Source organism: Cavia porcellus, unplaced genomic scaffold, assembly GCF_034190915.1.
Source record: "Cavia porcellus strain 051 isolate PalLab524CR breed Dunkin Hartley unplaced genomic scaffold, mCavPor4.1 scaffold_10, whole genome shotgun sequence".
NCBI lineage: Eukaryota > Metazoa > Chordata > Mammalia > Rodentia > Caviidae > Cavia > Cavia porcellus.
Genome location: NW_026947493.1, coordinates 43,533,189 through 43,554,833, shown reverse-complemented (window position 1 = coordinate 43,554,833; position 21,645 = coordinate 43,533,189). Strand labels below are relative to the sequence as shown.

Below are 21,645 nucleotides of genomic sequence, written 5' to 3'. Positions count from 1 at the left end.
TACTTGTAATAACTGGCTACATATGCTTTCTGAATTATGTTCATTTAAGGTTTAGTCAACAGAAAACACTTAACTTTTTGTCATTTTGTTATCTAGTGCCAAAATTTTATAGCACTAACAGATAAGAACTATGGAATATATTTAAATATTCCGCATATTTTTAATTAAAATGCATTAACAATGACATTTAAATAACTTAATGAACTAACAGACATGGTGAGACTTATTCATCTATTGTCTCCTGATGATTCTGATAGCAAGTTAAGTATTAGTGTCATTTTAGGGTCGTATCAACTGATATCACTTCATCAAATAAACATCAGTGATCTTACGATACCTATCTCTGCAACTTGAGATTATACTTATAAATGAAATAAATCAGACTAACGTGTAAATATCATATTGTCTCCCTAGTATAAAAAAATGAAAGAGTAAATAAAATCCAAAATGAACAATAGATATTATGAAAGTAAAAAGGGAAGAAAGTGCTTCAAAGGACAGTACAACTGAGAATAGGGGAAAGGAGAAAAGAAAGGGAAAAAATATGTATTAGATAAGTATACCACGAATCTTTGCTAGTTCACCAAAAAGAAGTTTGTGTTTTCATTATTTGACAATTTTATCATGCCTACATACTATAATCTGAACAACTACTTTGGAAATAACAATATGCAACATATTAACCATTGTTAATTTATTTGTTTTGAAATTCTGAATCATTTTTATCCTTTTTTTCATTAAAAAAGTTGGCTATCATATGCTCAGGACTTTACAATTAGAAGTAGTTGTTGAGTTAAAATATTAAAACTAAAGCATGCCTCTTTTTAAAATTAATTTATTAGGCTGGGTTATAGCTCAGTGGCACAGCATGTGCCTAGCAAGTGTGAGTTCCTGAGTTCAATTCATGGTACGAAATAAATAAATACATAAAAACTAAGTGAATTTATCTTCCAATAAAATACTAAGAAATAAACACCCTATAAAACAAATTATCATAGAACACTTACTTCCTTCTTTCCAGAATTCTACCACTATTGAAAAGCAGTATGTAAAAAAAAAAAAATGAAAAAGCTAGGCACGGTAGTACACATCTATAATATCAGCACTTGAGAGGTTAAAGTAAGAGGACTACCATGAGTTCAAGGGCAGCCAGGGCTAGTCAGTTCTAGGCTAGCCTGAATTAAAAAATGAGATCCTGTCCCAAAATAAATAAATTAAATAAGGCAAAATACAAATTAAATGAAATAATAGACCTTTATATAGCAGGTTATTCATAAAGAAATGAAACTGAGGAAAAAATTAAACCATTTAAAACTTCAACTATATGGTCCTACAAACACTCTTTTAACTTGCACAGAATGAAAAAAAAAAAAAATCAGTGATAGAAGACAGCCTTGTATTTTTTTTCTTGAACTCAAGGAAAATGCAGTCAATATTTTTACCAGTAAGTACAAGGCTAAAATATAGGGTTTTTTAATAACTACTATATCTGATTAAGGAGATTGCTTTCTACTCTTAGAATGCTGGGAATTTTAATCATGACGGTGACAAATTTCATCAAATCCTGCTTCTACATTTACCAATAAGTACATGATTTTTTGCCTTTATTTCATTACATTGACAAATTACACTGATGGACTTTCAAATATTAAATGAATTTTGCATTCCTAGAATACAGCTCATTTGAATACGATACACAGTACTGCTCATTTTGCATGGTACTGCAGGACCATAAGTATGACCATGCAAACTAAAACTGCAGCAATTTTAAAGATCAAGAAGAAATCTACATTTTTTTGATAACTTCGTGAGTTTTTTAGCAAAACATTAGAAACTCTTTACTGCTACAAATACAAAGGGTAATTTTAAAATACTGAAACTAATGTTTAGCACAACAAAATTTGAAACATTACAAACACTGAGAATCAAATGTTTTCATTAATAAATCAAGTGTGATAGTACATTCGTGTGCACAAAGGCAGAAAGATCACAAATTCAAGCCTACCCTAGGTAACACAGCAACTTAGCAAGACAGCCTCAAAATTTTTTAAAAAATTTAAAAAGATCTGGTGATGCAGCTAAGTACAAAGGCTCTGAGTTCAAACCTTAGTACTGCAGAAAATAAATAAATAAAACAAAGCTATGCATAGCAGCATAAAACTGTAATCCCAACCGCTCAGATTGAGGCAGGAAGATCACAAGTATAACACCAGCCTGGGCAACATGGCAAGACCTGGCTAGCCTACATAAGGTCCTGAAAAAAACGGGAAAGAAAAGGCTTATCAAGATTAATTTGAACACTATTTGGATTCTTATCATGTAGCTTCCAGTCTTTTTCTATGCTTTGGTAATTTCTAGTACTGAGAGGATTCTAATCCAGAAACACAGGACTGTGTTATGGTTTGTATATGAATGTCCCCCCACAACCTCATGCCCTTATACGGGGCAGGCTTTTCAAAGGCAACTGAATCGAGAGTTTGTGATTGGTTCATTGTCTAGTGCTGGAATTGGAGGTGTGAATACTACGTCTACCCTACGGGGAGGTAGCTTATATACAATATAAGGGAGGAAAAGAGGCTTGCTTCCCCCTTTATTGCTCTTGTTGCTTTAGCTCTCTTCCATAACCATCAACTGTTGTCCCTCTGTTCATGCCATCCTGCCTTGGAGCCAGCCGAGTATAGACTGAAACCTCCACCAACTATGCACTAAGTAAACCTTTCCTTCCTTAATTTTGGGTGTCAGGTATTTTGTCTCAGGAACAAGAAAAAAAGTAACAGACTGCCTATTTACTTACACATTCTGTAATTTCCCTCAGCCAGGTTTAGTACCTGCATTTTCTGTGTGTAAGTCTTGCATTTTTTACTAAATTTAGTCTTAAGCATATATATATATATATATATATATATATATATATATATATATAAAATTTTTTTTTGGTACTGGGGATCGAACTCATGACCTCATGCTTACCAGGCAAGTGCTTGGGTCACTGAGCTATTTCCTCAGCCCTATTTTGCTGCATTTTATCCTATCATGAATGAAATTATTTACTTGATAGTATTTTCAGATTATTTATTGCTAATGCATAGAAATTTATGGATCTCATACCACGTGAACTTACCTAATTTTTACTCCATAATGATTTTTGTGAATTCTGTAACATTTTCTATAAACAGAAACATGTTGTCTGCAAGTACAGTTTCATTACTTCTCTCTACCCATGTATATCTCTCTAACCTTGATGCCTTTTTTCCTTTTCTCATCATTCTGGCTAGAACCTTCTGTGGAAGTTAATTAAAAGTGGCAGAAGCAGGGATTCTTGCCTTGTTCCTACTCTTAAGAGTAAAGCATACAATCATAAACCAACATGATGATGTTGGCAGTATTTTATATATGTCTTTTTTTTCATGGATAAAGGGTCTTTTCTATTCATAGTTTATTGATAGTTTTTATCCTGAAAGCACATTGGATTTTGTCAAATACTTTTTCTGGATCTAGTAAGATTATGTCCTTAACTCTATTTAGTACATAACATTAATTTACAGAAGTTAATACTAACTTGCGATCTTAGGATAAATGTCTTACCCATAATGAATAATTATTTCTATATATTGCTAGATTAAATGTGCTAGTATTTTATTGAGGATTCTGGTATTTATATTAACATATGGTGTTTCTATTATTCATGGTGGTTCTATCTGCCCTTACCTAATAGTTTATAGGAAATAAATCATGGGATGTTCCTAAAGAGCCTGTGTAAAAAGATGACCCAAGTGGGGGCTGATCATGCCACAAGATCAACCACAGGATTACAGGATTGGGTCTCTGGGCCACCTGACAGCAATCAGACCTAAGGAGAAAGTATGAGGCCTAGAAATTCAGTGATGGGCAGCAATTCAATCATGCTTACACAAAGAAATCTCAATAAAAATAGTGACTACTACAACTCAAAGTGAATCTGGCTGGCAATACTCTGTGCACTGTTATACTCCAATGTGCCAGGAGAGTGATGCATCCCTAAGGCCAACAGAAATTCACATTTGGATCCTCTCACACCTTGCCCTATGTGATTTTCCCTTTAACTGCTTCTGATCTGTATACTTTTGGTAAAGTAAAACTGTTATCGTAAGTCTGTTATTCAAGGTAATTATTGAACCCAAGCGGGTACCAAATGGCCTCAAATTTTTAACCAGCTGTCAAGACGTGAGGATGAGCTGAGGCTTTCTAAACTTGCAGCTAGTGGTCTAAAGTGAGAACAGTCTTACATAGAACTGTGCTCTTACTGGTTCAACTCCAGATAGTTATCAAAAGTCACTGTAACACTACTTTAAATCCTTCTGTGGGAGACAAAATTGTGGGAAAATGAACCACATGGATAGCATCCACGTATATCATCAGAATCTAACAAATTATGAAATCATGAAAATGAAATGTTACAAGAAGGTTACATAAGTTATCAATACTGTTTCCAATAGCCAAAATGAGTATCTGACTTATATAATTACTATATCTGACTTATATGATTACTACAATGGTTATTTATTCATCTGTCACAGTTCTTAAGTCAATACACAATTTCAAAATAGCCTTTATCAAACCAGTTTTTCTAAGTTGTAGATGAACCCACTTAAGTAAGAAAAACTCTCAATTACCAAACACATTTTTCCCAGAATCAAAAACTATATATTTGGTCCAATTTTAAAGTCACAATTATTCAGGAAAAAAGACAGTAACTGAAAGCTTTTAAATTATAAAATTAGTCAACTTATGATATTCTTTAGTAAGATTTAATGTACAACAAAAATAATTAGTTTTAGTCAGGAAAAAAAAAAACTCCATAAAAATTAAATTCTATGCGTCTAGAAGAACTGACCTTGTTTTTGAAATGGGAATATGGATGAAGTCATTCAAAATATCTTTGCCATGCACCAAAGTGCCAAATAATGGAAATGCAATGGCAGGTAAATTAGCATAACACTGTGATATAACAAAAAGGTGAACAAGTTCAAAACTATCCTTTAAGGGAGAACCAGTGGCTTAGGAGGACACAGCAGGAAGGGCCAACCCAAGCTAGAAGAAATGAAATGGCAAAACTGTATGGAAATATGACGCCACTGAAAGGTTTGCAGCTGGGACTAACATGATCCGACTCATTTTTGGGGAAAATATCAAAAACAGTATAGAAATGCAGTACAGTAGAGCTAAACTATAAAACAAGAAGAACAGGAGGCTACTTCAAAAAGATAAATGAGAGCCAATGGAAGCCTACATAAAAGAATGCTAGTGGGGCTGGAGAAAAATGAACTTATTTGAGATTCAGGCATTAGAGTCAACTGGTTATTACTTGATGCAGAAGGTAGAGAAAGAGTAGAGTCAAGGATGACTAAGAAAAGCACCAGAAAGTTGGCAAGGGGTATAAATTAATTTTATACAAGTTGATTTTGAGCCCATGACATCTAAGTACAGATATCGAGAAGAAATAAGATACTGTACATATTGCTATCTGAAGTTCATAAAAAAAAGCTTGCAATCTAAAGTTCACAATAGAAAGTGGAGTTGGAATACATATTTGGAAATCATGGATATGCTAATGTTAAATAAAGCTCTGGAAGTAGAGACAGTCACACAGGGCATGTACAATGCAAGAAGAGGACCTTCATCAGAGTCTTACACCATTAATTGAATAGACAAAGGGTATTGTCTTTAAATGACTAAAAGAAAAAAAATTGGGGGGGGGAGGTTGAAACAAGGTCTCACAGCATAATTCAGGCTAACCTCACTATATTGTTCAAACTCATTATGTAGCACAGGTGGCCTCAAATTTGCAGTGATCCTCCTGATTCAGCCTCCTGAGTGCTAGCGTTACAGGCATACACCACCGTACTTGGTTAAGTTACTAAACTTTAAACTCCACCATTTGTGAACATTACAATCAAAGAATAATTCTTAAATTCTTCATGTAATTCTCAATCAAAAAACCTTTTTAGTATGATCACTTATGTGTTAGTTGTCTTTTTATATGTGTTTGATTTTTCTTTTTTTGTTTTGTTTTGTTTTATTTTTGAGGCTGGGTCATATGCTAGGCTGGGCTTGAACTCATTACATAGTCCAGTTGACCACAAACTTGCAGATTCTCCTGCATTAGTCTCCCAAATGTTGAGATTACAGACATAAGACACCACTCCCAATTCATATTATTAAATTATCCCACAACAAACTTTTTTTAAAAATATGGCCTTGAAGATTGAACCCAGGGCCTTCCCAGGGATTTTTTTTCTTTCTTTGAGACACTGGCTAAATTGGCCAAGCGGGACTCAAGCTTAGAGCCCTGTTTCCTACCAATTCCTCCCAAATTGCTAGGACTGTAAATCACAGGTGCCTTTTTTAAGACAGAGGTTGATTATTAAACAAAAAGCTAAAAAATTCAATACAAGCTGTAACTTGAGTTTTTTATATGTTTGGTTTTTGAGGCAGAGTCTCATTATAATTCAGGCTGGACTTCAACTCACTTTATAGCCCAGGTTGGTCTCAAATTCACAGCAATTCTCCTGCATCAGCCTCACAAATGCTGGGATTACAGACCTGCGCCATGATGCCCTACTTGTAATCTGAGAATTTTAAAGTGATTCTGTCTGACCTTAGTGATCCTAATATTTGAAAGACTCTACTATTAGAACTTTTAAGTTTTTTTAATGTTTTTTGGCTGGTAATCAGGCTGTTAATCTGTACTTACGATAATTAACTTGGTAAATACTTATAAATAAATGAATCTGATGCCTGCAAAAAAATATTTTTTAAAAAAGGTAAAGGAGAAAGAGAAAACAATTGAGATATTATGCATATGTACCCATTCTTCAAAATTAAATGTAATCATTATGTACTATAAATACGTACCAATAAAAATTTTAAATTTTTTTGAAAATAAGCTTTTAAAAATTATCTCAGGATAATCAAGTTTTTAATTAATAAACATTTATAAGAGAACCCAATTTATTTTATGACTAAAGAAACTGAGGACCTTAGAGATTAAGGAACTTTACCAAAAGATAATATTTTAATTCACTAAAGCTGTATTAGCTAATAATCTGTAAGAGAATCAAAACTGAAAGAGACAGCAATATAGCTGATACTAAAAGAGCATTCATTTTGGGCTGTTTTTCTAGTAAAGAGAACAAAAGCCCACTAATTATCCAGTCCCTTTTTATCCAAAGGCATACAAAGTCGAAATTCATGTAACAACCTAGGAGTATACCTATGGCCATGAAAAAAAAAAGTCTACATATGAACATGCTTTAAACAAATAAACTCATCACATTTAGCTTATTTTTTGTGCAAAAGTTTCAGTTATCATGGATAATTCACAAAATGTATACTATAAATATTCATATATTTTGTTAAAAAGTATACTTACCAACAAGCCAAAATGTTGTAGTTTCTAAATATTTTTATACCAAACCATAATAAAAACTTTATGTGACTATAATGCTCTGTTTAGCCGCACATACACTAAAAAATCAATACAGCTGTACCACTGACTTCTTTATAATTGCAATAGTCATCAATAATTAAATGACAGTCTTTCAGCAAATAAGATATGGTATACTTTAAGTGTATTCTTTGATTTTTTTAAACAAGTCCATCATTTTATTCAACAAATAAGGAGTATCTCACATACAAAACCAACATTCCATTCAAATTTTTCAATTAACTTTTAATTACATTACATGTAATTACACTACACTTACTGCTATGATTTAAATAAAATATAATCAAGGCAGTATCATACAAAAACAGGTCCAATATAGATCATGTTGTTTTAGGTAAGATTCCAGAGAGGAAAATTAGTAGGATAAAAACAAATGCTTTATCTGACACAAAAAATCTCTTTCATGACATTCTCACTCAGCTTGGCACATCCTTTTTTCCTTTTTTTAAAACTTATCTTTATTAGGACATGTTGCAGTACAGTTGACCACATCTGATGACGTACCTAAAGACCCCTTTGTCTGTTGACTGTTTGGTGGAATATTTTCCTTAGCCATGGAGATTAATAATTTACTATTTTCAGAAAGCTTCTCTGATGTCTTTCCCTGAAATACATAATATTTACAAATCAAGGAGAAAAAAAAAATCCAACAAAGTATGCAATTCATCTCGCAACTTCCATTAAACACCTTGACAAAATTATATGGTACCTTCTAAAAGAGATTCAGTACAAGGCTTGAGAAACTAACCAAAGGTATTTAAATACTGTAATAAATATTCTAATATGGAATGGTAGTGAGACTCAAACCTAGGGTCTAACACATGATAGGTAGCATTCTACCCATGGACCTACATTCCCAGCCCTAAATATCTCAATACTTAACTCATTCACTTATCAATAAATATTCACTAACTTCCTATTAAATCTCAGACATTGTACCAAGCATTGGAAATACTAATATTAGTTTTTAAAAAAAAAGAATTTTTGCCTTTATAAAACTTAAAAACTGCTGGTGAAGGGCCTGAGATCTAGCTCAGTGGCACAGTACCTGTCTGGCAAGCACAAGGTTCTGAGTTCAATCCCTAGTGCCAAAAAAAAGAAAAAAAAAAAAAGAAAAAAAAAAAACTGCTGGAAAGAAACACAGTAAGAGTATACAATTAGATTATACAATATAAACAGTGATGGGGGGCTATGAAAAAAATTTTAAAACAAGGTTAGGAGGCCAAAAAAACCTATGGGAGGGACTACAAAGCCTTAAGCAGCTGACTCTGGAAGAGACACATAAAGATTATTATTCATGTTCCTCAGCATTACAAGAAAAAACTATTCATGTGGTACTTTAGTACTAGAGATATAAACCTATACTAAAACTCACATACTCAAAACCATGTAACTCCAAACACTGTATAACTTAGCCCATAATACTAGAGGGATTAAGAGCAAAGACTTCAAAGGCCAAGCATGCTGGCACTCACTTGTATCTTAGCACTCAGGAGGCTGCTAAGGAAGGAAAATCACTGTCAGTTCAAAGTCAGCCAGGGATAAATGGCAAGATCTGGACTCAAAAATAAGTAAATAAATAGATAACAAAGATTTCAGAATTCAATGAAAGTGTCAATCCTGAATCTACCACTCATGAGCCTCACTTTTTTTATGTATAAAACAAACTTCTAAAAAAAAACAAGTCACTCATGCATGTTACAAACAAATGAAATGATAAAGCTGTTGGCACAGGTCCTTGTTTTGATTATTTTTAAGGGTTATTTTAAGGATGATTATTATAAGCTTGCTCAAAAAACAAGCACTGGAGTCAGGATACCAAGAATCAAAGCCTGGTTCTACCAACTACATCCTTGGTTTTTATTTTACAGTACTTACCTCTTCATATCTCCCGAGTTTAGTCATCTGGAAAATTATAGCAGCACTTACACATCATAGATCCCTATGAAATATAACCTTTAAGACTATGTCTTATCAATAGCTAGCACTCAATAAACAGTAGCTATGTAAGTAAAAATACTTCTTTTATTTTTTTTCTGGTTTTTCAGACAGGGTCTCATTATATAGCTCAGGCTGGCCTCAAGCTCACTATCTAGCCCAGGCTGGCTTCAAACTTGGAATCCTGCCGGAGCTTCCCAAGTGCTGGGATTACAGATGTGGGCCACTGAGACAAATGCTAAATCTGATGAGAAATGCACAACAGATAAGCCAGAAACGACTTGGGCAAAGTAATGTATCTATATGGTTACAACCCAACATATGGCACAGACTAGTCTACATGCTCTATCTCTTTACATATACATGAGAGATGATATGGTGTATGTATAGATTAGTAAAGTACTGTCAATATTTGCCAAGTGGATGAATTGCTCTTTTGTCAAAATGAGAAAAACTTAAACTTCATATTAACAAATTTATACTCTGAAAAGTAAGCAGTACAAAATATACTATCTTAATTCACAAATGTAGATTTCAGGAAAGCTTTTTTAAGTGATTCATTAAATAATCTAACTATTGAGCTGGGTGTGGTGGCACATGCCTACAATTCTAGCACTTGGGAAGCTGAAGCAGAACTGCTGTGAATTCAAGGCATGCCTGGGCTACAGAGTAAGATTCTGTCTCAAAAAACTAAAATAAATTAAATAAATAAAATCTACCGATTACACAGAATACATAAATATGCTTTTACTTCTGTTTTTGTGGTTTTGTTTTCTGAAAGTTCTTTGTACAAAAACTGGTTTCCTGAACATTTTGTGAATGCCTGGCATGGTGGCGCATGCCTGCAATCCAGCATTCAAGGGGCTAAGGCAGAGAATCACTGTGAATTCAAGTACAGCCTGAGCTACAAAGTGAGTTCAAGACCAGCCTGAAATGCCTAACAAGACCCTGTTTAAAAGAAAAAAAGAACAAAAGAAAAGAAAGAAAAACTATTCAAAATCATCAAAATTTTGTGTGGAGTAAGACTCTCAAAATCAGAGTGATAGCACAGCCAAATTAAAGTAAGAAGTAGAAGATTCTCACACAGATGCTTTGCATTTACATAGAAAAAGATTTTTCAAAATAACTTAGAACAAAAATACTAACTTTACCTTCATTTCCATGTAAGGAGGGTCATGTTCCAGTTCTGCTTTGTCTTTGGCCAATTTGGCTTTACGCTCTTCAATAAATTTATCCAAATTATCATCCATCTTGAAGCTTCCGGGGGAAAAATACTTCTTAGATGAGCACAAATACACTGCAGAATTTTTAGCCTAAGTATTGACATAAAGGTTTAGTCCACATTTGGTATTCAATTTCACCTAGCAAATTGAGAACTTCAGATTTAAAACTTCATCATAAATACGCCTACCTGATTCCTCTCTCCCAACTCCCCAGAAAAGCCCACAACATACTTTTAAAGAAATTTCTAAAAAACCTTAATTCTTGAGTCAACATTTTTCATTTATAAACAGCTTAGTTATTTGAAAATTTTTAATTTACAGAAAGATTACACAAATAATACCAAGAACACCCATGTACTATTTACTAATTACCTATTGGTAAGATTCGGCTCCACTGGCTTTATTTTAATGTGCCCATGAGGTAGGTATAGGTGTGTGTGTGTGTGTAAAATAAAATTATTCAGAGGCTAAATTACACATCTCACAGCTCTTTACCCTGGCCTCTCCAGTGTGCCTCCCGTAAGAATGGGCTGAGACTAGCTCAGTGATCAAGTGCTTCCTGAGCAGCATGAGGCCTGGGTTAGATCCTCAGTACTCCCTAGGGATCTAAAAGTAGAACTGGGTTATTTTCTAAGATAATCTCAACATAATTATCAACTTCAGAAACACCAGGTTTTTTCATATTATTTTGTCACTTGACCCAATAATGGCCCATACTGCACATTTTTCTACCTCTCTCCAGCTTAGGATCCAGTCGAGTTCAGTTACTACATTTTACAGCATATATTTCTTTGGCCTTTAATCTGGAACATCTCCAAAACCTTTGTCTCTGACAACGTAAATAGTATTTTAATATAAACCATCCATTACCCAACTTTTAAGTAGAAAAGTCCTCATCTGAGGTTTGCCTAATGTTTCCCAATGACTAAATTTAGGTTAAGCATTTTCAGCATGAATACTACACTTAGCTGTGTCATTCTCAAGGTGTCACCAGCAAAGAGGTATTATCTAGTTGCCCCTCTCTAGTGGAAGTAATTACCGATCACATAGCCATGATATAGTCTGCTTTTTTTTGAATCCTTGTTACAAATAGCAGTCTGCTTGGGAATATTTTTAATTATGTAAATATCTTACTCCTAATCAACATATACCCCTAGATTTAGATTGGTGACTCCTTTTTGGTTTGGTTTGTTTCGTTTCATTTTGCTTTATATTTCCTTTTGAGATAAGAGTCTTAGTCCAGTCCAGATTAGCCAAGAACTAGCTATGCAGCCCAGTCTGGCCTCAAATTCTCAATCTTCCTGCCTTAGCCTCCTGAAGGCTAGGATTACAACCATGTGCTAACCATACCCAGCTCTACAATCACACCTCTTGGTTGGGCCTACCTGATGCTCTATGGCTACAAAAAGCTAGTTTTCTAATTCTACCACTCCTATTTAGTACTCATTCTATTATAAACAAGAGTCCTTCCCTTCATCCCCTTTACTGGTTTATCATTAATGTGGAATTTATTTTGTTAATAAGCCCTGGAATTTTTAAATGTATAAATTGCTGTTTTAACTGAGAAGTAACATAAAAAAAATTCACTCACTTTAGTGAGTGGCACCAACAAGTTTTAGTAAATTCACAGTTGTTCAAGTGGTACCACAATCGTATATTTCCACCATCTCAAGAAGCTCCCTCATTCCGCCTCTTTGCAGTCATTCCAAACTCGCTCCTGAACTTGGGAGACTCTTCTATTTCAATAGTTTTGTCTAATCTGCTAATTCCCTATAAATGGATGACAAATAATATGTAGCATTATCTGGCTTCTTCTACTGTTTCTCAGATTTATATTTGCAGTCACCTATCAGTAAGTAGACATCGAGTAGTAAATAGTGTGTTTGCTTTTGACTGCTAAGTTGTAGTCCATCACATGGATATGGCATATTTTGTGTGTTCATCTGTTACTAGACATTTGGATTGTTTCTATTTTGGCTATTTATTAATAATGCTGTCATGAACACTCATATTCAGGTTTTTGTATGAACACGTTTTCAATTCTCTTTGACCTAGCAAAACTGCAGGGTCATACAAACTCTATGTTTAATACATTGAGGGTATTCCTCAAAATGTGTTGGCTATATCATTTTATATTCCAATCAGTAATGTATAAGAGTTACAACTTCTATACAACCTCAAGCTTACTATTTTCATTCTTTTTGATTTTGGCTATTTTAATGGGTATGTATTAGTACCTCTACATGCTTTTTGTTTTGTTTCTTATGGCACTGGAGATTGAACCCAGGGCCTTTGCACTGAGCTGCATCAGTAGTCCTCTTTCATTTTTTAAGACAAGGTCTGCTAAATTGCTAAACTGCCCACATTGAGTTCAAATTTGCAATTATGCTGTTTCAGCCTTCCAGAGTGTTGGGATTACATGTATGAACCATCATACCCAGCTCTCTGTGGTTTTAATTTGCATTTCTCTTAATGATTATGCTATTGACGATGTTTTCATGTGTTTACCATTCACATACTCATAGCCATTGGCTAAATGTCTATTCAAATATTCAGCCCATTTTAATAATCAAATTGTTTTTTCCTATCAAATATGTTTTTAAATATTTTCTCCAAGGCTGTGGTTTGTAAATTTTCTTTTCTTTTTTTTGGTACTGGGTATCGAGTTCACAATCTAGCACGTGATTGGCAGGCTCTGGGCCACTAAGCTATATTGCTGGCCCTGCAAATTTTTCTTAATGATATTATCTTAATAGCCAAAGTTTTTAATTTTTATCAAGTCCAATTTACGAATGTTTCATCAGTTTCAATCAATTTATTGTTTGAGCTTTATGATATCAAAGAAATCTTCACCTAACTCAATATGCGCTTTTGTTTTCTTAGAACTTTTTAAAAATTCCTCTCTCGATTAAAGCCTACGAGCCATTTAAGGTTAATGTTTGGTATGGAAGGTAAAAGGTTCAATTTTTTTTTCACTATATGAATATAACATTCAGGTAGTTTGTGTGTATGCATGTGTGTGCATGCGCGTATGTGTCTGGCCTACGTGTCTGTATGGTACTAGAAATAGAACCCAGAGCTGCCCTACATCACTGAGCTACATCCCCAGCCCTTTTCATTTTGAGACAGGGTCTCAAATCATCCAGGTTGCCTCAAATTCTTGATCCTCCAGAGTAGCTAGAAAGTAGGCATGGCACAAACTTAAAATCTAAGGGTCCTAAGAATAAAAAGTTTGAGTTAAGCCTGGACAAAGCTTAGTGAGACTGTGTCTCAAAATAAAACATTTTTTAAAAGGTTTAGGGATGTAGGTCCTGGGCTCAATCCCCAGTACCACCACAGAGGAAGAAAAAAAAAAAAAAAAACCTCCTGAGTAGCTGGGATTATAGGCATGCACCATCACACCTGGCTTTGGGTTTGGGAGCTGCTTTGTTTGTTTGGTTGGTTTTTTGAAACAAGGTCTCACAAGGAGTTCAGGCTGGCCTCAAACTCACAGTGAGCCTCCTTGCCTGGCCTCTATGGCTGGGATTAGAGGCATGTGCCACCACAGGAGCCATCACCATTTAAAGAAAACAAAAAACCCTACTCTCACTGAAACTAGAATTTTTCTTAAAGCAGAGTTTTAGAAAATCTAGTGACTAACATGTTAAGGCCTAGAAACAAAACGTGCACAGAATCCTGCATGAAACAAACTGGCTAGTTTGGAAAGGTTTGATTTATATAAATTAAGCTGAAGTTATAAAATGTACTAATGGAAATTTCCAGCAGATGGTTAGAAACTTCAAGACTCAAATTCAAGGTAGTGACCACAATAGAGACATTTGCTTAAGAGTTAACTATATTAAACATAATAGCCAAGGCCCTAGTAAGTGAGCACAAACAATGACCCAGAACTAAATGCTGGGCAATGTTTACTTGCAGAGGTGACAAAATTGAAGCTAGGAAAAAATACATAGAAGGAATGAGTAAAAGGATATTTTAAAACTCTGGTCAATTTAATTAGTGAAGGAAAAGAGGGAAAAACTACAAAAGAACTGATAAATAATTTCAAATGCAAAAAATTTAAAGAAAAAGAATGTGTCCAGTGAATGTAACATTTTGGAAAAAATGAGAATCCGTAAAAATGTAGAAGTATATGCTTTACCAAACACAGTATGTTGAATATGTGGTGGTACATGCCCATAATCTCAGGTACTGGGGGCTAAGGCAATAAGATCACAAGTTGTAGTCAAATCTGAAAATCTTAGAGAGATGCTGTCTCAAGAAAGCAAAAAATTAAAAAGGCTGAGGATATAGCTCAGTGGTAGAGCACATCTGGGTTCAATCTCTAGTATCAAAAAGAAAAACTTTGGGGCTGGGAATTTAGCTCAGTGGCATACGCACCTGCCTGGCAAGTGCAAGGTCATGAGTTCGATCCCTAGTAACAAAAAAAAAAAAAAAAAAGAAAAGAAAAACATTGAAACTGTTATCGATAAAGCAATACATAATATAAATTTCATGCCATTACTACTTCCAAAAAGAACATTAATTTTAAAGTATAGTTTTACCAAACTATATCCCAAACCAACAAAAGTTAATATATTTTGGTCACTATTAGCTTGCTATTTGTCATGAAAAACTTCCTAGTAAATATTCAAAATAGCTCAACAGCAAATAAGTTTTCAAGTAGAAAAAAAATCACTTTTTAAAATTCTAATTTTCCTAAATATGTGACAGAAATAAAATTGATGAGATAATACATGTATCTTGCCAAAGGATTTCACACAGAATTTAAGCAGAAATGCCTCTAACTTGTGGTAGTGATCCTCTTGTCTCTGCCTATCAAGTGCTGGAATTACAGGCATGTACTACCTAGGCTATAGGATTGGACATCTTAATAAATTTTACTGATAGCATGAGGCTACACCTGTAAAGAAACACAGGTCATTTCTACCAGCTTGAAGAAGGACTGTTTGGTACTTTGTAGCTGTGAGGGACCAGTCAGGGGCTTGTTAAGAACCAGGTTGCACAATAGGAGGTGAACTGCCAGGGAGAGTGAAGCGTGATCCCTATTTACAGCTGCTTCCCATCACTCACATTATGACCTGAGGTCCATCTCTTGTCAGATCAGCAGCAGCACTAAATTTTCATAGCAGCAACAAACCCTGGTATGAACTGCACAAGCATAGGATCTAAGTTGAAAATCTAATGACTGATGATCTGAGGTGGAGCTGAGACTGAGGAAAGATTACAAATACACATTAACATTAGCAGAGGTTTAACTGTGCAGAAAAATAATAATTGCTCCCAAACTCATACTGAAATCTTATCAGTAAATGGCAAGTGACAAGCTACATAAAAGTGGTAAGATTTTACTTAAAATCCAATACTTATTTTAGTCTGCACATGGCCCATTCATTATTTTATTTATTTACCCAATCCTGTATTATAGTGAAGTGTGTAATTATTTTACTATATATATTACAATGTAATAACAAAGTACGTGATAAATGTAATGCTTTTGAATCATCCTAAAACTATCCCAAAACCCTTATCCATGGAAAAACTGCCTTCACAAAACCTGTTCCTGATGGCAGAAAGTTTGGGAACTACTGATTTATACACTATTTCATATTTTATCTGTGAAATATTTGTTCATCTCTTGATTCATCTTATTTTGATGTTAAAATTCTACAGAATTGTTTATCTTCAGCAGAAAGACACTAAGCCACTACCAGGTCAGGCTAATTCCTAATAAACAACTCCTAGACAAAACAAGCCAATCTCTAGTTGTCATGGACACTTTTCCTCACTCTTAAAAGCACTTGACAACTTACACAGAACCATTTCAGCTATAAAATTATTCACCAATTACTTAGTAAATAAAAGAGTGGGGTGATGGGGAGAACCTATGTGCAAAATACAGTAAGAATGTTTATAACTTATGGATTAAATTGCCAGAAAAATCAACTGAAAGAAACCTAAATGGGACTATCTTCCTCACAATCTACAATATATCACTCACAACTTTTTTCACAATATTATTAACAGATATTTTTCCAAAGCTATTTTGGTTTTTTGTTTATTTGGAGTTTTTTTTTGAGACATGGTCTCACTGAACTCACTTCTGTAATCGAGGCTGGACTGGAACTCATGGTGATCCTCCTGCCTCAGTCTCCTAAATTCTGGGATTACAAGTATGCACCACCACATCAGGCTTTCTCAAGTATTCTGAACAGGCATTTACACAGTATGCAGAGAGTTTTCAGTTTTTCCGAAAGACCTAGACTTTGAAATTCATTTCCATCGTTTATTGATACAATGTGATTGATGTGTCAGGCTCATTCCTTCTCTATATATACCTAAAATTCCTCATCTATAAAATGAAAATGCTACCTACTCCAAGACTGTTATGAAGAAAAAATAAAATACATTAATATATATGGCACAAAACCTGACATTTAGAATCACTAAGTTATTTATTAATTACTGTATTTCCATAGTCATTCTGTGTATAAACATTCACTTTTCAAAAAGAAAGCCTCCTTCTGCTGATGGTGTCTACCTCAGTGTGGGAGCACCCGCTTGGCATGCTTGAGGCTACCAGTTCAGTTCCCAGGATCTTAAAAAAAAAGAGGCAGACCTCCAAATACAACACCTCTAAATCATAAGTTTAGGCTACTAGTGCTTTTTATATGAAAAGAAATATATGAAGAGCATAACTTATCCATTCTGCTAAGACTAGGCAAATCCAAAACACAAAAGGACACAGAAACATGAGCATACCTAATTCCTTTCCTCAATTTCATAAATCACAAAGAGCAGGAAAATGCTCTACTCTTTTCCCTCTCCAAGCAGAGTGTCAATTTTCTTTCTGCTATCGAAGCAAGAGAAACAGGAAATACTGCCCTCCTAAAGCAAGACTTTGTGCTACATGCTAGGGGAATAAGATGAATAAAACATGGTCTTTACCATCAAGTTTAGGTAAGTTTAATGTTCCATGCCACAGTGACTCACAGTATAGCCAGACAGGGTTTTACAGGTTGAATGTGATATACAGGATCCAGTAGAGATATTAAGAAAACAATTTAAATACATGTGGGACTCAATAAAACCCAAGCTCCACATAAAGGTTTAGCAGTATTTAAATTTAATAGCAGTTAAATTATGAAAAGGCTGCTAGGGGAAAAGATACTAGAATAAATAGAACCAAATATAGAAGTGATAACATGTAGGCTGGGGTGGGAGAAGAGCCTGTGAAAGAGCTCTTGAAAGGGCGGCGGTGACCAGAAAAATGTTTCCCACTTTATCTATCTGGAGGTCTCCCACCAAATTAAAGGTTCTTTTTCTCCTGACAGATGCCATACACACGAGAAAATTCCCAAAAGTATCCCTAAAGTTTGACAAATCTAAATACCAACAAAAAGTAATACAGTACTACAAACTAGGGGAAAGAGACAGAGGTTGGAGACCAAAGGAGGACACAAAGAAAAAAATGAAAACTATACTAAAACCATCTTGAAGTCTTCTAGCATCACTAACGGTGACTAGGGGCAGCAGCATACATTAGATAGCTTTTGGGTTATGCGAAATTGCCCAAATATTTCTACCTTTCAGAAAAGAACACAACGTATGTTGGGATGATGTTAAAAATTTGAAATTTGTTTAAGTTTATAACACTTAAATCTATATATCTGAAAACCTCACTTTCAGAAACACCATCCTGAAAGCACCCTGTTTAAAATTACCTTCCCTAAACCCACCGGCTCCCTGCCTCAAAAGTTCCTCTTGTAGAGCATTTCAGCAGATACTAAACCACCAAAAAAAACCAGAGAACGACAAGGAGAAAAGGAAACACCTTACAGGTTTCCAAGGGATTCCTTTTGCTTGTCCATATGACAAGCTATTCTTTCATATAAAATAGAGCCTCTCAGGATGCTTTCACGCTTCTGCATTTTACAGTGTTTGAAAACCTGATGGTTCACTTCAGCATCACGTCTTCCCCCAAATTTAAGTTTTTAATCCTATAATCTTGAGAACTAGACTCTCTCAAAAAATGTGTCCCATGGCTAATAGTCAATGAAAACTGAATTAAATTCCAGGTAAGTCCTAAAAATCAAAGCAGTTTTAAAGAAGAGGCTCAAGTTCAAGTGACCAGTTAACCAAGGGGTGGAAAGCGGAGGATAAATACCAGCACCGATCTCATAGGGGATAAGGTGAACATTTTTACTTGCAAAGCAAAGCATTAAGAGCAGTGCCGCGGTTCACTAGTAAACAAGCGTTAAACATTAACCATTCCCGAGGAGGAGGAAGGGGAGGAGGAGGACGATGACGCCGCCTCCGCCGCTCTGGGAGGCTTAGCCTGGCAGCAGCGGCCTGACCTCCGCGGAGGTAGGGTGCGCCGGTCTCTGGGTGCTGGGAGTGGCTGACTCTAGAAAGCGTCAGCGCGTTGTCAGGCAACTGGTTCTCAACACCAACCTGGGCCAAGACAGCGGCGGCCCGAGAGTCCAGTCCGTGTAACCAGGGGACCGACTGCGGCCGGCAGACGCAAGCTCCCTGCCCACCCATAGGAAATCCTGGCCTCCGTAACCTAGACACCACCCCGGGACAGCTGCCGGAACGCACAGCCCAGACGCGGTTAATTTCGGCACCACCCCAGTCAGGCGGCCGAAGACCCCTTCATCAGGGAACCCCGCCCCCAAGTCCCGTAATCCAGTAGGTGCAGCCCAGGCAGCCCCGAAATTCCAAGCCTCGATCTCCATGACTCCGGGACCTCCCCTCGTCAAGCCCAGCAGGCTCCCGATCCCCACCTCAAACCCCTAACTCCAGCGTCTGTAACTCTGGGCCCGCCGGCCCGGTCGCCACGCGAATTCAGCCCTCGGTCCGGGCCCCCGCCCGCAGCCCGGAGTCCAGCTCTGGAACTCTCGCCCCGCACGACCTCGGCCGCACCCCGCCAGGCCTGCTCACCGACCCCGGCCGGCGGACTCTTATTCCAGAAAGCAGGCTCAGGGCCGGGGGCCACGCGCAGCGACCCAGCGCGGTTCTCCGCTCCCTGCCCGGCGCAGAAACCCTGTGACAAGCCGCCCCGCCTCCCAGGCCCATCCCTCCGCCAGGCTTTGGCCAACTGCCGGGCGCGGCCCCGCCCCGCTGGAGCGGCTGGGAAAGCCGCGCAGTGGAGGGCGCCCCCAGCCCTCTGGGAGGTCGCACTACATCCCAGCCGCTCGCAAGGCTAGCCTGCTCAACCACCTAGTTCCTCTGCAGCGTTTAGACCGTTAAATCTTGGGAGCTAAGGTTAAAGTTGATTCCAGCCCCTCCCGAACCTCATCCCCACGGGCCGGCCGGTCTAGGAAGTGTCTGATCCTAGAAAGGAAAAAAGTGAGGGAAAGTCGTAGCATATTTCCCCAAAGCATTACTCCTAGCCCAGGAGTCTGGTCAACGTTGTGTCCTGGGCTTTCATTACAACTTCAACGTTTTATTCAGTTTAATCTAGGGGCCAGATACTACCATTAGAAAAGCGATATCTACCTTCCTATGAGAGTTTAACTGTTGTTACTAATGTATTCTAAGGACCCTACTTTATCCTAACTTCCATTGTAAGTTTGTTGGGTTTTGTTTTCCTTTTTGTATTGAGGCTCGGACTCAAGGTCTTCACATTAAACCACATCTCCAGCTCCTATTTTTTATTTTGAGACAACGTCTTGCTAAGTCGTTAAAGTGTCCAACTTAAGATTGGGCTCCAACTTAAGATTCTCCTGCTTCAGCCTCCCAGGCATGTACCACCACTCCTGATTCCTCTTATAAGGTAGTTTTAAAGAAAAATAATCTCCAGATGAAATAAATGTCTAAACCACATGCTGTTGTGTGTAGTCATTAATTCTGTTTCTGCTTTTAACTATGTGATGCACCATACACTAGAAGTGAAAGACTCAAAAGTTACAGTGAAAAGGAAATTTTCGACATAAATTCATTACAAGCTGACAATTATAAAAGCAGCTACAGAGCATTAGAGGCAGCATAAAATATACAGTTACAGGGAAAAGTCCAGAAAAGATGCATGGTAGCGATCTCTTAGTGCGTTATTAAAGATCAATAGGAGCTCCCTGGCAGAATGTCAAGAGAACCGCATTTCCAGCAATGCTGAATACATACTGCCCTACTAAGCCAGTCAGTGTACTGGCAATGATGGGACAAAAAGCTCCAGGAAGGACTAAAGAGATTAAATTGAAGAAGCTCGTAAAGACTGGCTTATGAAGAACTGGAATGCTTCCCTTAACCTCATAAAAACTGCTATTAAATACTTGCAGACGTTAAGGATAAAAAATAAACACAGGCTTGGTCTGTGCTTTGAAATTTAGAATCCAGTGAGAAAGGAGAGATGGGACTGAGCAATCTAATACATGAAGCAATGAAACATCTTATTAACTGTCAGAAGAAACGAGTTGCTGGAATTAACTCCAAAGGCAGGTCACAGGAGCGAACTGAAGACTAACCTGGAACCTACATATAAAACTGAGTGCTGGTCATTTGCAGAACAATAGTTCATAACACATATAGATTTCAACTTTATAAATACGTCAAAAGTTATGACCTTAGCAATTCACGCGTGTTCAGTCTCCTCACAACACCAGTGAGGGCACATCTACTGGTAGGCGCGAAATACCAAACCGCCACGAGCCCGCAAGATTTATCCACGTGCAATCATTTTAAAATAGATGGCATGTTTATCTTCCTTTCCAAAAACTCAACATCCACAACTACTTACATCTCAAACTTTCCCAAGACATCCTTACTTTTCAGTCTTGCAACGTACTTTTTCAGATACCTGCATGCATATAAAAAACACTTTTACCTCTGCTCTTTTGCTCCACCCACATCTAACATGGTGGAACCCGAGCCTGCGCAGTACAAACTGAGACGCCTAATTGTAGTTTCTGGTAACCGTTATTAAGCCCTTCTTCCGGTACGAAAAGTTATACCATTACTATAACGAATCGTTGTGTTTGTTCTAATTCATACATACAC

The 21,645-nt window shown here is 36.6% G+C and overlaps 1 protein-coding gene across 19 annotated transcripts in view; it reads right to left on the bottom strand.

Moving 5' to 3' along the window:
* The window catches only part of Cspp1 (centrosome and spindle pole associated protein 1), a 109,470-nt gene extending 87,935 nt beyond the window's left edge, over positions 1-21,535 (bottom strand). For 4 of the 19 annotated variants that reach the window (XM_063257422.1, XM_023561770.2, XM_063257419.1 and 1 more), the window contains exons 1-3: positions 19,591-19,731; positions 10,576-10,737; positions 7,991-8,090 (exon numbers count right to left, since the gene is read on the bottom strand). In XM_063257422.1, the coding sequence (XP_063113492.1) occupies positions 7,991-8,090; positions 10,576-10,737; positions 19,591-19,725 (397 nt within the window). In that variant the 5' untranslated portion in view covers positions 19,726-19,731. Of the gene's footprint in view, positions 1-7,990; positions 8,091-10,575; positions 10,738-12,238; positions 12,418-15,720; positions 15,861-19,433; positions 19,732-21,385 lie in introns of those variants that run through there. The other 15 variants (XM_013143844.3, XM_023561771.2, XM_023561769.2 and 12 more) reach the window with 13 other exon arrangements.
* Positions 21,536-21,645: the final 110 nt, after the last annotated feature.